This window comes from Rhinatrema bivittatum, unplaced genomic scaffold (assembly GCF_901001135.1).
Source record: "Rhinatrema bivittatum unplaced genomic scaffold, aRhiBiv1.1, whole genome shotgun sequence".
NCBI lineage: Eukaryota > Metazoa > Chordata > Amphibia > Gymnophiona > Rhinatrematidae > Rhinatrema > Rhinatrema bivittatum.
The window spans coordinates 170,309-183,122 of NW_021820760.1; the positions used below are offsets into that span (position 1 = coordinate 170,309).

A 12,814-nucleotide genomic window follows, 5' to 3' on the forward strand; every position below is an offset into this window, starting at 1 on the left:
TTTGTATATGTGAGTGACTGAGAGCATGTGTGTATAGGTGTGTCATTGAGAGCCAGTGTGAGAGAGAGCGCTGGTATGTGACTGAGAGAGGAGAAAGTTCCAAGCAAACCACCCCACCTCCTGCTAATTCAGAACAATCTCAGGACACCTGGATATCAAACGTTCCCAGGTATGCAGAGCAAAAAAATTTTTGTATCCTTATTATTTTTCATTACTGGATCTTTGTGTCTGCTATTTTGAAATATTTTGTTGGTATCTGGAAATGTTTTATATGAGTTTTTAATTATTGGATATTCCACTCATCAGCTGTTTCGAAATATGTTCTTTTTGTTAGTACAGTTTTACTGCTGATGATTTTATATTTCTTGATTTGTTTTATAAGGATGGGTGATGTTTCTTTTTTCCTTTGTTGCACTGCATACAGAGACTCTGGCTTGTTGCAGTTTCCAATTCAGTTTTTGTCTGCATGCTTCTTGTTATGCGTTTTGGTCTCTTTATTCTATGTTAGGTGAGGGACAGCACGTGATTCAGGTGAGGTTTTCTGCTGGCATGTAGTTTCTGTGTAGGACTCTATAGCAGCCTGACTTGGTCCGTTTTCCTAATAGGAGATGTATTGGTGTCTTAAGGCCTGGTGTAATATTTTCAGAGACTTATTGTACTTTAAAAGTGTGATCTTACATAAAATGCACACATTTACTTGTATTTAGTTTTAAACATATTGTATGGCTCTCATGGAATTACATTTTAAAATATGTGGCGTTTATGGCTCTCTCAGCCAAAAAGGTTCCTGACCCCTGCTGTAGATGCAAAGAGAATCCGCGCTGCAAGGCTGCCACAGGAGCCCATCTTCCTAGTGGTGAAGGGGGTACCCAAAGTTAATAAAAATGAAACAACTGTGCAGGAGAATGCCCAGAGCAGGAGGAGGAAGGCCTACCCCTTGCTCCCACGACCCTCTCTCTTATTCTTCGTGGCATGCAGGCTCCTCACAGTACCGCAGCCTTCCTCCTCCGGGCATTTTCTTGCACAATCGCTGCTGCACCTTGCCCTTTCCTAAGGTCCACTTCAGTTTCAGTTGTTAATCCGGGGCGTCTCTCGTGGCAGTGCTTGGTAGCCATGTAGGGAGCTATCACTTGCTTTGGTGTCTCTGCTTTCACTGCCTCCGGTTCAGCTGTTTCAGGCCCCTTCATCCTTGGAATCCTCCTCAGTTCACTCAAAGCTTCAGGTAAGTTTTATTTTTAAATTATTAACTTTGGATACCCCCTTTACACCTGTAATGCAAGGGTGCCACGGGAGCCCATCCCTGTGGCAGCAGAAGGGGTTTGGGGGTGAGGCTCGGTGTGTGTGTGAGAATGGGAGCCTGAGTTTAGGTATGTGTGTATTGTAAAATTGGAGCCTGAGTTTGTGTGTGTATATGAATATGGGAGTCTGAGGTTGTGTGTGTGTGTGTGTGTGTGTGTGTATGAGAATGGGAGCCAGAGGTTGGCTGAGTGTGGGTGTGAGATGGGAGCCTGGGTATGGGTTTAAGAATGTGAACATGAGTGTGGGTGTTTGTGTATGAGAATGGGAGCCTGAGTGTTTTGTGTGTGTGAGAATGGGAATCTGGGTGTGTGTGGGTGTGTGTGCGTGTGTGTAAGAATGGGGACTGGGTATTTGTATGTGAGAATGGGAGACTGTGTGTGTGTGGTGGTGGTGGGGGGGGGGGGTAAGAATTGGAGGCTGAGTGTGGGTATTTGTGTTTGAGAATGGGGGCCTGGGAGTGTGAGTGAGAGAGTGAACTTGTGTGTGTGGTAGCTTGTATGTGTAAGGGAGTCTGTTGGAGAAGGCATGAGCCTGTGTGTGTGTGTGTGTATATGTGTGTGTGTGGTATGTGTGTGTGAGGGAAGACGGGGACAGAAGAGAGAAAAAACAGAAAGAAAAGAGTGAGCCTGGAGAAGGAATTAGGAAAAGACTGACAAGGAAAAAGTGGAAAAAAGAGATGGGACCAACTGATTAGAAAAATAAAAAGATCAGACAACAAAGGTAAAAAAAAAAATTATTTTGAGTATTTAGTGATTGGAATAAGCCATCTTTGGGAATGTGCATTTCTTATATTTTTGTATTTTGCTCTTTAGAGTTCCACCTCATCCCATACTCAAGTCTTCTCACCCCCCTGAATCCCTCACTCCGCTACTTCCTCCCACCCCACCTTCCCCCCTCCCTTCCCTCATCCCCCCCACCTCTATTCCTAAATTACCTACCCAACAAGTCCCTTATCCCAATTTTATTTTATCAACAACACATTCATGTACATATGTTATTTTCTATAACCTTTTGTCATATCCTATAACCTTTTGTTCCATGTACCACTGTTATAATATGTTATAATTGTTTTTTGTAAAATAGGGCGGACTACGCCCTATTCCCTTGGTTATCTGGAAACCGATGTGATATCTCGATTGAATGTCGGTATATAAAAGAAATAAATAAATAAATAAATAAACACTGTTCAGAGTCTGGTTTCTCAGGCTTTCTATTTTGGTTTTGATTACATGTTTCTATTTCTAATTTGTAGTCTCTTATTCTGTATTAGGTAAGGGTCAGTCTGTGTTCTACCTGTGTGTGACTGAGGTGCAGTATTTCTGCTAGCATGTAGTTTCTCTTTAAGGATTTGTAGCAATCCAGCTTGTTCTGTTACCCCAGTAGGTGGTGTAGTAAGGTTCTAGGGCCTGGTGTAGTATTTCCATTGCTGCTTTTTCATAAGGTTGCTGTTATTTGAGTCCTGAGAGTCAGTGCTGTGATTGTATGGTATGGCAAGGTTCTAGGTGTATTTTATTTTTTTTTGGCTGGGGTTTGTGTTACGTCACAAAATGTTTATCAGTGGAGGGAGTCTTTTTGCTGAAGTGACCCCTGAATTTGAATTTTTTTTTTTTTTTTTTGCTTGTTGGGTTGTAATGTGCTAAATATAGCAAGTATAATTCTGTGTGCAAAGTTTTTTATTTAGTCATATGGCAACAGCACATTTTCTGAACTTCACATCCTTTGAATCTTGGCCCCCTGGACTTTCAAAGAATGCAGCATGGTGGCCAAGAGGGGTCCAGGATATGAGAGAGAGAAAATCTTTGAGACTTTCATAGTAGTCAACTATTCATATCACTATAGGAGGTCCAGCTAGTAACAGGAGGTGAAGATTTGGTGGTGATCTAGGGTTTTGGGGCCAGTTTTACATGCATAGAGTGACATACGAATAGCAGACCCGCGGCCCAGCCCCCTCACCTTTCTCAGACGAATCCAGTGCCTGGTTCCTCATCCCTGGCGGCAGTGGGCCGCCAGCTCCATCCTCGGGCCACCCCCGGGGCCTCAGTATCAGCTACAGACTCCTGTGCTCCCTGTCGGGCCTTTCTACGTGGCCCGCGTAGAGACACCACCGTCCAGCGCCTCACTGTTCCTTATGAAGGACTTGCGGCGGGAACCTGGCCGCGGCCCCAGATAATGATGTTTCCTGAGCTCCGGTATTTAAGGCCGGGCTCGACTCCCTATGATTGCCTTTGCAACAGGTCTCCATGCTGGTCATGTTCGCGTTGCTTCCTGGTGATTCTCCTGCATTCCTGGTTCCTGATCCTCGCTAGTTCCTGTTCCAGTTCTCCTTCGTTCCTGTGTTCCTGATTCCTAACCTTCCCTCGGTTTGCTTACTTGGACACGACCTCTGCATTGCCTGACCACACCATTGACTCTCTCCAAGCCCGGACCTCTGCATTGCCTGACTATGCCGTTGATCCTCTCCAAGCCCGGACCTCTGCATTGCCTGACTATGCCGTTGATCCTCTCCAAGCCCGGACCTCTGCATTGCCTGACCATGCTATTGACTCTCTCCAAGCCCGGACCTCTGCATTGCCTGACTACGCTGTTGACTCTCTCCAAGCCCGGACCTCTGCATTGCCTGACTACGCCTTTGACTCTCTCCTCGTCCAGACCTCAGTCTTGCCTTGCCACTGCTTCCTGATTGCTGCCTGTCCTGACTCTAGCTTGCTCTACGATGCCTCTTGTCTATATCCTGGACTTGGCCTATTCAGGCTTCGGCCTGTTCTTGCTCTGGTGCCCCCTGTCTGACTTTGATTCTATTGTCGCCCAGGTTTCCGGGACTCCGCCTCATCCAGTACAGATTTCTTCATTCCACTGTTGCTGCCTCTGGGCTGACCCCTCAGTCCTTTCATCGACGATGGCATACGGAGGCCCATCTAAGTCCAGCCGGCCCCGGTACCCAAAGGCTCAACCCGCGGGGAACGAGGGCTGGTATTAGTGAAGCACCAGTCGTCCTTCAGCCCACTCCACTTACCGATGGTGGGGATCCATAGGATCCCTCCTATGGGTAGCATCAACCCCACCTCGGCCCAAGGGTCCACCTCCGGTGCAACACAGCACAGTAGACCTCGGTGAAGAATTGACATGATTTGGAATGAGGATAGTCAGACTAAGATAAGATTACTTCAATGTTCTCTCGCCCTAGCATGATAGTACCCTGGTAGAGAGTCATTCAAGCTAGGGCGAGAGAACATTGTAGATAACTCATGTTTGTGTGACTTTCCTCACTCCAGTTCACGTCAAATCTTCACCGAAGTCTACTGTGCTGTTCGTACCTCTCACTCTGCATGTAAAATTAGCCCCACACCCTAGACCACCACCAAATCCTCACCTCGTTACAAGCTGGCCCTCTTATAGCAATATAAAAATAGTTGACTACGTTTGCCATCCCAGAGGCTCAGACTTTCTCTCTCTCTCTCTCTCTCCATGCTTGAAACCAAATTTGTGATAATGCTCCTCATTTTCATTAATCCCACCCCTTTAAATAAATGAATAAAATTTGCAATCACGCATCGTGATAACTATCACATGCGTTATGACACTAACACTAACACCGGTTAACATTTTGATAAATAACCCTCTTAGTATGTTCAGATTTGAGCAACTATTACATTTTGCATAATAGATGTTCAGGTACAATCAAGTCCTCTTGATCTAAGGTTTATGGTTTGTAAATGTTATATTTGTTTTAAAAGGATCATTTTCAAAAGGATTTATATACAGAAAGCCCAGTTTCTGTGCATGAAGCCCCATTTGAAAATCAATCTCCCCTTTGTGCACCCCTTCGTGCAACCCTTGGTGCTACCTTTTTTCGGTTTTTTTCTTTTTAACTTATATGTTTCTTCCACTTTTGTTTACCTTTCTCTTTTTTCATAGTTGTTATCCCTTGTTAACAATTTTCATTGTTATTAATGTTAAATGTATTTGACAAAGGTAACCTTTTTTCCTGCATCTCCTGTTTTAATGTAAACCGGTATGATTTGTATATTATACAAGAATGTCGGTATATAAAAAGAATAAATAAATAAATAAATGTATACACACAATTCCCCACATGCTTATACGTGCACAGTGAGCAGGTGTTCCAGAGGGGGTGGGTTGGGATGGGAAAAGGATTTACACACAGGGCTTTCATTTTATTAAATGTAGGCTTGTGAATCCACACACACAAAGTTATACCTGCTCTCAAGCAGCTGTAACATATGCATGTATGGTGCAGGGGTGGGGATGAGGGCGTACTACACATGCCTGCGAATTTTCAGAGTGGATTTATGCATATAAATGAGCTTTAAAAATTCTGGGTAAAGTCTGCAGGTTAAAAAGTACCTTCAGACCTCGGCCTATACGGGCTGTTTGAAAATGACCCTTTAAATGCACAATTGTAATTTTGATATTTTTAGTTTGTTACCTGCCAGGTACAAGCACTTTTTTGGACTTACAGACTAGAAATTTGCAAACTAAGGCCTGGATTCTCTAAGGTCACAGACCTTAGAGAATCCAGCGATAACGCGGGGCGGGGGGGCATAGCGGGGGTGGGCCTGCGATAGCCGGCAGCGATCGCACCTCCACGGTACGATCGCTGCCAGCTTTCACGCAGAATAACTACACCATAAAAGGTTGTAGTTATTCGGTGCGAAACTGGTGGCGATAAGGAATCTTACCTTTCACCGCCAGTGATGTGTCTGCAGCGTCGGCCCCGGTACCCACCCTGACTCCTCTTTCTTCGAGGGCCGACTCTGCCCCAAGCTAGCTATTGCACGCGGAAAGGAACTTTTCGCCTGCAATAGCGTTAGAGAATGACCCCCTAAATGAACAGTGAGATGGGCGAGACTGAGGGCAGTTTGTATGAAAATCTGCAAACTGAAACTTGTTTGGACAAGTTCCTGGAGGAAAAGTCCACAAAATATATTAGTCAGGTAGACTAAAGAAAGCTATCACTGGATTCTTCCTACAGAGAGTGAACTTCTTATGGTAGGTGTACTATTGGGAGGTGAATTTAGTAGAGCTGTTAAGTGGTAATTATAAACTTACTAATATTCAAGGGAGATCCGAGATAGTAAGAATTGAGATTCCGCCAGTCTCTGAGAATAGTCAGCCTAGACAACCAGCAATATAATTTCATATAATATTTGGAAGGACCCCGCCTTTGCATGATTTTGCAGGTATACCAAGTGGAACCTGATTTACACTGGAAGGTGAATGTCTCTCAAAGGCGTTTACTAATTCTTTGATATTTCTGCACCAAAAATGGATGGTGTACGTAAAGTGAAAAAAGCCTTTCAGCTAGATCTTGCAGGCAAAATGCTCCAGGTTTGAAAACTACACATAGGAGTAAATTTTGAAAGTCATTAGGTATCTAAAGCAGTCCCATTTAATAACTGATTAGGGATGAGCACCTTAACTTAGGAACCTCTTTTCACTAGACATCTGAAGTTTGGTGCTTAAAAGGTAAGTGGATATGGGGGCAGAGTTAGGGCAGGGAAAATATTAGGCGCTTGGCATTGATTTCCAGTGCTATGCACTTGGGTGCCAAAATTTAGATAAATGAATTGAAGGTCTTAAATTAGGTGCCTCAATTTTAGATGCCTAAATTTAGAAGAATTTTCAGTTCAAAAACTAGTCGCCTATGTAAAAACATTAATAACAATATTGACCTTTTCTGTCAAGCCTGTCTTATCAAATCCTGAGGTCCTGACTGAATTTGCACATGTTGTCTGACAGCTTGCAAAATGCTGCATGCTTTGATGTATAATTCATGTCCTATTTGGTTTCACAGCTACTGAATATTTAGCAGCTATTTCAAAAGAATTAAGTTGGATTTTCTTGTTGTTGATATTAAAATTGTTATTCTGCAGTCAATGAAATCCATGCATAAACCAAAAATCTATTTTTATATGTTTTTGCCTTTACATTTTTTAGAAATACCAGATGACATAGGCAATAAACAAGGATGATGACAACCTACAGAGAATTTAAATAAATATTGCTTACATTTTTCATAGATTTTAATAGAAATATTATGGATTTTATTTTGTTCAGTTTAGATGCTGGTACTTAGGGACATGCTATCATTTGAAAATGAGGTGGAAAAACATTTGCTGTTTCATTTTGTGTCATTTCAGATTGGAAGTACATTTAAAAAAATGTAATGTTGTTTTGTTTCATAGAAGGGCTCCCTATAAAGGAGTTTGGCCTGGCAGCTATGCAGTCCAGTATAGAATAGTGGAATGTACCAACTTTGACATAGCCCCCCCCCCCCCCACACACACACACTCTCTAGAGGCTGCTGACTGGTTTATACCTGCTTGCATATACTCAAGAGGACCCTTAGTGGCTGTGTGGATTTTTTAGTTTGCATTTGAGAGAAAAGAATCTTTTCTTTCAGTTTGCCTTAATTTTGCATAGTAAAGGCCCAAAGCCTTGGCTGAGGAATCTTAGAAATAGAAATTACAGAGATTAATTTCCAACTCACACTCAATGGTAGCTAAATTGTCTAAGATTTTTGAGTGGTTTATGCTAAGAAATGTTTGTTGGGAGGAAGATTTTATCTACCCTTCCGACCCATGAGAGCAGAGAGTGCAGAGTAATTTACTTTATCAAGTCATCTTTCTGTCCCTCAGTCTCAGGTTTCCTTTGCACATTCAGCATTAGGAAAAAAATCACAATTATAGGGCCAGATTTTCAAAGGGTTACACACACTGGGCCTATTTTAAAAAGGCCCGGCGACGCACGTAAAGCCCTGGGCACGCATGTTATAAACTCGGGCGTACATGTGCGCATGCACATGTAGGCCGCGCACGCTTCTTTTAAAATTCACCCCATAATGTTTAGCTTCTTTATTGGCATTCTGATGAGGACTGTGCAATTAATGCCCAGGGCCTTGGAGATTGATCCTTCCCCCCATGTAGAGTAGTATTGATAGAGACTTAGCTCCAGTATTTAGTGTAAGTCCTGTGATTCCCTGAATATTTATTTATTTATTTATAGTTTTTTTATACCGATTTTCCTGCATAAAATGCATATCAAACCGGTTTACAATGAAACAGAATAAGCAGGAAGTAAAATTCCTTAGTCTAATACATTTAAACGTCAATAATGAAATAATTTTAAACAAAGCAAAAAGCTAAATAACATTAATAAAAGTTAAATTATTAACATAAACATAAATATAATTATATTAGAAGGACCACAAAGGTTAGCACAAAGGGGAAAAATGCCTGGTGGAATCGCGCCGTTAATCGGGTCGCCGCTGGCTGGTCGATCTGACGTCGGGGGGGGGGGGGGGGGGGGGCGGGTCTTCACATCACTGATTTTCTCTTTTAACATCTCAGTTCATTTTTACTATTTTTTTGTGTCTTTTTCTCACAAGATGAATATCACCCAAGTCACATGCTAAATTCATTTAGATTGCTCTAATATTAAAAAAAAAAACCAAAGAAAAAAGTGAAAAGAAAATGTTTTCCCTGTACTGATAATGAATATTATTTCAAAGTCTCATACTCCCTGTCCTAAATTCCTGGCTTGTTTTCCAGGATACTGAAATTCAGAAAAATGTATCTACAGGTTTCAAAACATCTGCACTGGTTTTTTCTCGGGAAAACTGCTAGGACTTTTTTACTTCAGTAGTTTTCTGCATTTTGTTTTGGGAGGGGGTTTTTTATAATGTGTTTTTTTTTTTCAGTTCAGGAAACAACCAAACAATGATTTAAACAAATTGAAAAAATGAAATCCTCCCACCACTGAAATGAAAAAAATGAACTGAACATTTTTGGGTTGCACATCTCTGTGAGCCGCAGATTCCCATAATTAACATATTCTATTTACTAAACTGAAAATAAAATGCTTCTTTCTCCCTTGTTATCTGGACAAGTTTCAAATCACTTTGGTTCTCCTCCTTTTCCAGGGTCTCCTGTCCATTTTTCATTTATTCTCCTGTGTTCTTCATTTCCTCTCTACACTCTGACTGTGATCTTTCCCCTTTCATCTCATTTTTCTCTATGCTCACTATAATTCATAGCTAGATTTTATCATCTCCCAGTCCCAACCCTACATCTCCCCAACTCTCCCCTCTATTGTCCCTTCTCAGTCCCATCATCCCCCATCATTGGTTTACTCCTTTATCATCTTCAGCTCTCAGGACCCCTTGTCCTTTCCCACAGTCCTTTCTTGAAGCCCCTCTTTTCTCTCAAATCATCCTCTACCTTCCCTCCCTCACCTCTCTCACCTTCCATCCTCCCTCCCCTCTTCCTTTCCTCAATTTATAATCCCTCCCTCAATATCCATCCTTCTACCTGCCTCTCCTCCCTCACCTTCAATCCTTTTAACCTCTTTCACCTTTCTCCTTCCTCTTCCTTTCATCTTTCAATCCCCTCACTTTCCATCCTCTGCTCTTCTTCTTCATCTTTCTTCCCTCCTCACCTTACAACCCTCCCTCATCTCACATTACACATTGCCCCACCTTACAACCTCTTCTTTACATTTCAGCCCTACCTTCCATCTTTTCCTTCTCTTCCTCTACCCCTCCATCTCATATTCCATCTTTCCCTTCCTTTACTCCCCCAACTAAGCTTATTCTCACCATCCACAATTCCGTTCCTCTCCCCCTTCCTCTTCACCTCTCCCTCCCAACTACCCTCCCCTGCAGCAGTCAGACAGGAGAGAGAAAGGGAGCCAGCAGTGGAATTTTCTAGCCTTCTCTTCTCTCTCTCGCTCAGAACAGCTTTTGAACTATGCAGGAAGGAGCTGAGCCCGTGGCAGGAGAAAGAAATTATAAGCCACGGATTCTACTCTCTTGCCAGTTGCACTTTGGAGGGGGCGAGGGAGCACAATCACTAATCTTCAACCCTGCGGGCTATTAGAGGAAAAAAGGCTGCAGGAACGGCAAATGTTTTTCTGACCTACAAAGCCATGAAGAAATTGACAGGAGCAGCTGTAATTACAGGGTCATCTCTGGAGTGCAGGCAATGGTAGGAGCAACCTGTCATCTTCGGTTCCTTGGGCAGCTGCAGCTCTAGCTCCTCAGGCCAGAAGGCAGTACAATAGAGGCAGCTATTTTGCAGCTATATTGGGAGAGAGTTGTGGCATCTCCTAGTAGATGGTGCTTATTGCTGAGGTCACATTGGCCATAGGCTAGCTACAGCTCTTTATCTGTTAGTATTAGAGAGAATGTACCTTTTTCTCATTTGTTGTTGTTGTATAAGCTGGTGTAGGCTTCTTTGTAATTGGCATAGCTAGGATCTGGAACCGGTGACGGAACTCAGTAAACCCCATACGATCTGTGTAACCTATGGAAGCAATGAAATGCAGACTTCAGTAGGTGCAGTACAATTCAGTTCATCTTTAAGAATAAAGAGATTCCCTTGAAGTTACACTGTATAAAGCTATTATAGCAATCAGAGCTGTTATGGGTTTTTCCCAGACTGACAAACCATGTATTTTAGGGGTATTTTATTCAGAATATATACATTTGTTTATATAAAATAATGGTGTAAAACTATGGTTCTGAAACCAGTCCTTGGTTAATGCAGGGAGATCTGGGGAAATTAATCAGCTTTAGAAGACCTGTATAAGCAGTATTAGCATAAAAGTTTAAATATCTGAGAAGGATTCCCATCTAATGCTTAGCCACATAGATCTGTAGCATATCGAAATAGGGAATGGCCAGGTAATATTCTGCCTTCCTGAGCCAATGAGATAAAGTATCTCCCAACTAGGCCTCAATACCATATACAGCAATATAATATCTATTTTATTCCATTTTTGTGACAAGGATATAAGCAAAAGATACTAACATTACAAAAATAATATTTTCTTAAAGAATATTGACAATGCATATACTTATGAGCAAATAAGGAAAAGAAAAAGGCCAATAGAGGCAGTGCAGTTGTAAAGACAGAATGTGGTCTCTATTCAAGTTAATATCAGTCTGTCCCAGTATTAGCAATAGCTTATTGTTTGGCTTGACTAACAATAAAGCACCTTGAAAGAATGCTTTGTATTTTATTGAAAAGGCAGACCTGTTACTATGGGGAAGAAATGGCTTTTTTGCTTCTTATGGTCTTTTGTTTCACAGTCTGTAGGGCACAAAGTTTAAATGCCAAGCCAAATAGCATGCTAATTACAAACACATTAAACATTTTTGCTGGATCGCAATGAAAAAGCTCAGCTGGTGCGAGTCACATGTTAACAAGAGTCAGTCAGAGGTATGATTGGATGTCTGGAATTATATCATTATCAAATTATTATTACTGTTATCTTGTGTTTTTAAGTGTTTAGGAAACAGAAGATTTTAATAAAGTTTGAATTAAAAGATGAGCAGAAGTTGGGGAATATTGGGAGGTGATTCAAGTCTGTAAATTGTTAAAACCCAATAAAGATATTTAAAAAAAATAGATGAACAGAAAATAGACAAATCAGTTCTACAGTTCATTCCCAATAGCCTGCTTTTACTCTGTATTTTTATTATGACAGGTAATTAACGTTTTTTATATCCTTACTGATGCATCAGTTTCTTAGTTGCTTACTCTGTATGTGATTTTCCTGTCAGTCAGTTATGTACATAATGGTTCGTGTATTAGTAGCATGCTTTGAAGTAGCTTTTGTTTTATTAAGTGCTTGATTTACTAAGCTTTTATTTCTATAGACAGAGAATGGAGGAAAGCCTTAGTAAATCAGACACAAATAAGCTGTCAAGAGATTTCAGAGAAGCAATTAAAGAGGTTCAGTCTGATTTTTGACTTAAAGATCTGAATCACCAATAGTCTCCAGTGCAATTGAAAAGAAATCAAGCCAAAAATCCTTTTAAAGTGTTTGATATCCTACCTATCCTACATAAACGCAAGGGCATCTAGTAACTGTGCCCCAAACAGCTGTATCTCAGCATGGGGATGTCCAAGGCAGTTTGAATGCTTTCTCCTTCTTCTCCCTCCACTCTGCTGGAATGGGGAGGGGTCTTCCTGTCTGTGTCATCTGCTCCTGATGTTGGGACAAAACAATGGGACAAGTGTACATGGGATCGTTTGATCAGATTCATCAGAGCATCCTAGGGTAGAAAAAAAAAAGAGCATAACCTTTCATAACACAACACAAAACTGGAGGCTTGTCCTGGTACAAATCATGCATATTTCCATTCCATTTTTTCACATTCTTTATCCTCATAGCAGCTGTGACTTGAATATTTGAGGCAGGCTGCCATTACAGCTCCATCAGGATATGTTCACCCATTTACGTTTTAATTTTAATCCTAAATTCATGTTGGAAGAAGGGGAATTGTTTTTCAGTATTAGAATGCTCCTGGATGGAAGCTGAAGATACAAGGCCAGTCAAAAGTGCTCCCAAATATTCAGCAAGTTATCCAGTCTCCCAAGTCTACGGAACCAGTGTCTCAATGATCAAGACCATACATTCACCCCAATAATTCAGCCTATGATGTACAAACTTTATCCTCATAGCCATACCATATCCAGAAACTCATTTG

General features: G+C 41.5%; 1 protein-coding gene across 1 annotated transcript in view; it reads right to left on the reverse strand.

Annotated features, from left to right (window-relative positions):
* The window catches only part of LOC115082089 (unconventional myosin-XVIIIb-like), a 159,764-nt gene extending 147,586 nt beyond the window's left edge, over positions 1-12,178 (reverse strand). The window contains exons 1-2 of the mRNA XM_029586356.1: positions 12,160-12,178; positions 10,510-10,622 (exon numbers count right to left, since the gene is read on the reverse strand). Of these exons, the coding sequence (XP_029442216.1) occupies positions 10,510-10,608 (99 nt within the window). The 5' untranslated portion in view covers positions 10,609-10,622; positions 12,160-12,178. The remainder of the gene's footprint in view (positions 1-10,509; positions 10,623-12,159) is intronic.
* Between the last annotated feature and the right edge of the window lie 636 nt (positions 12,179-12,814).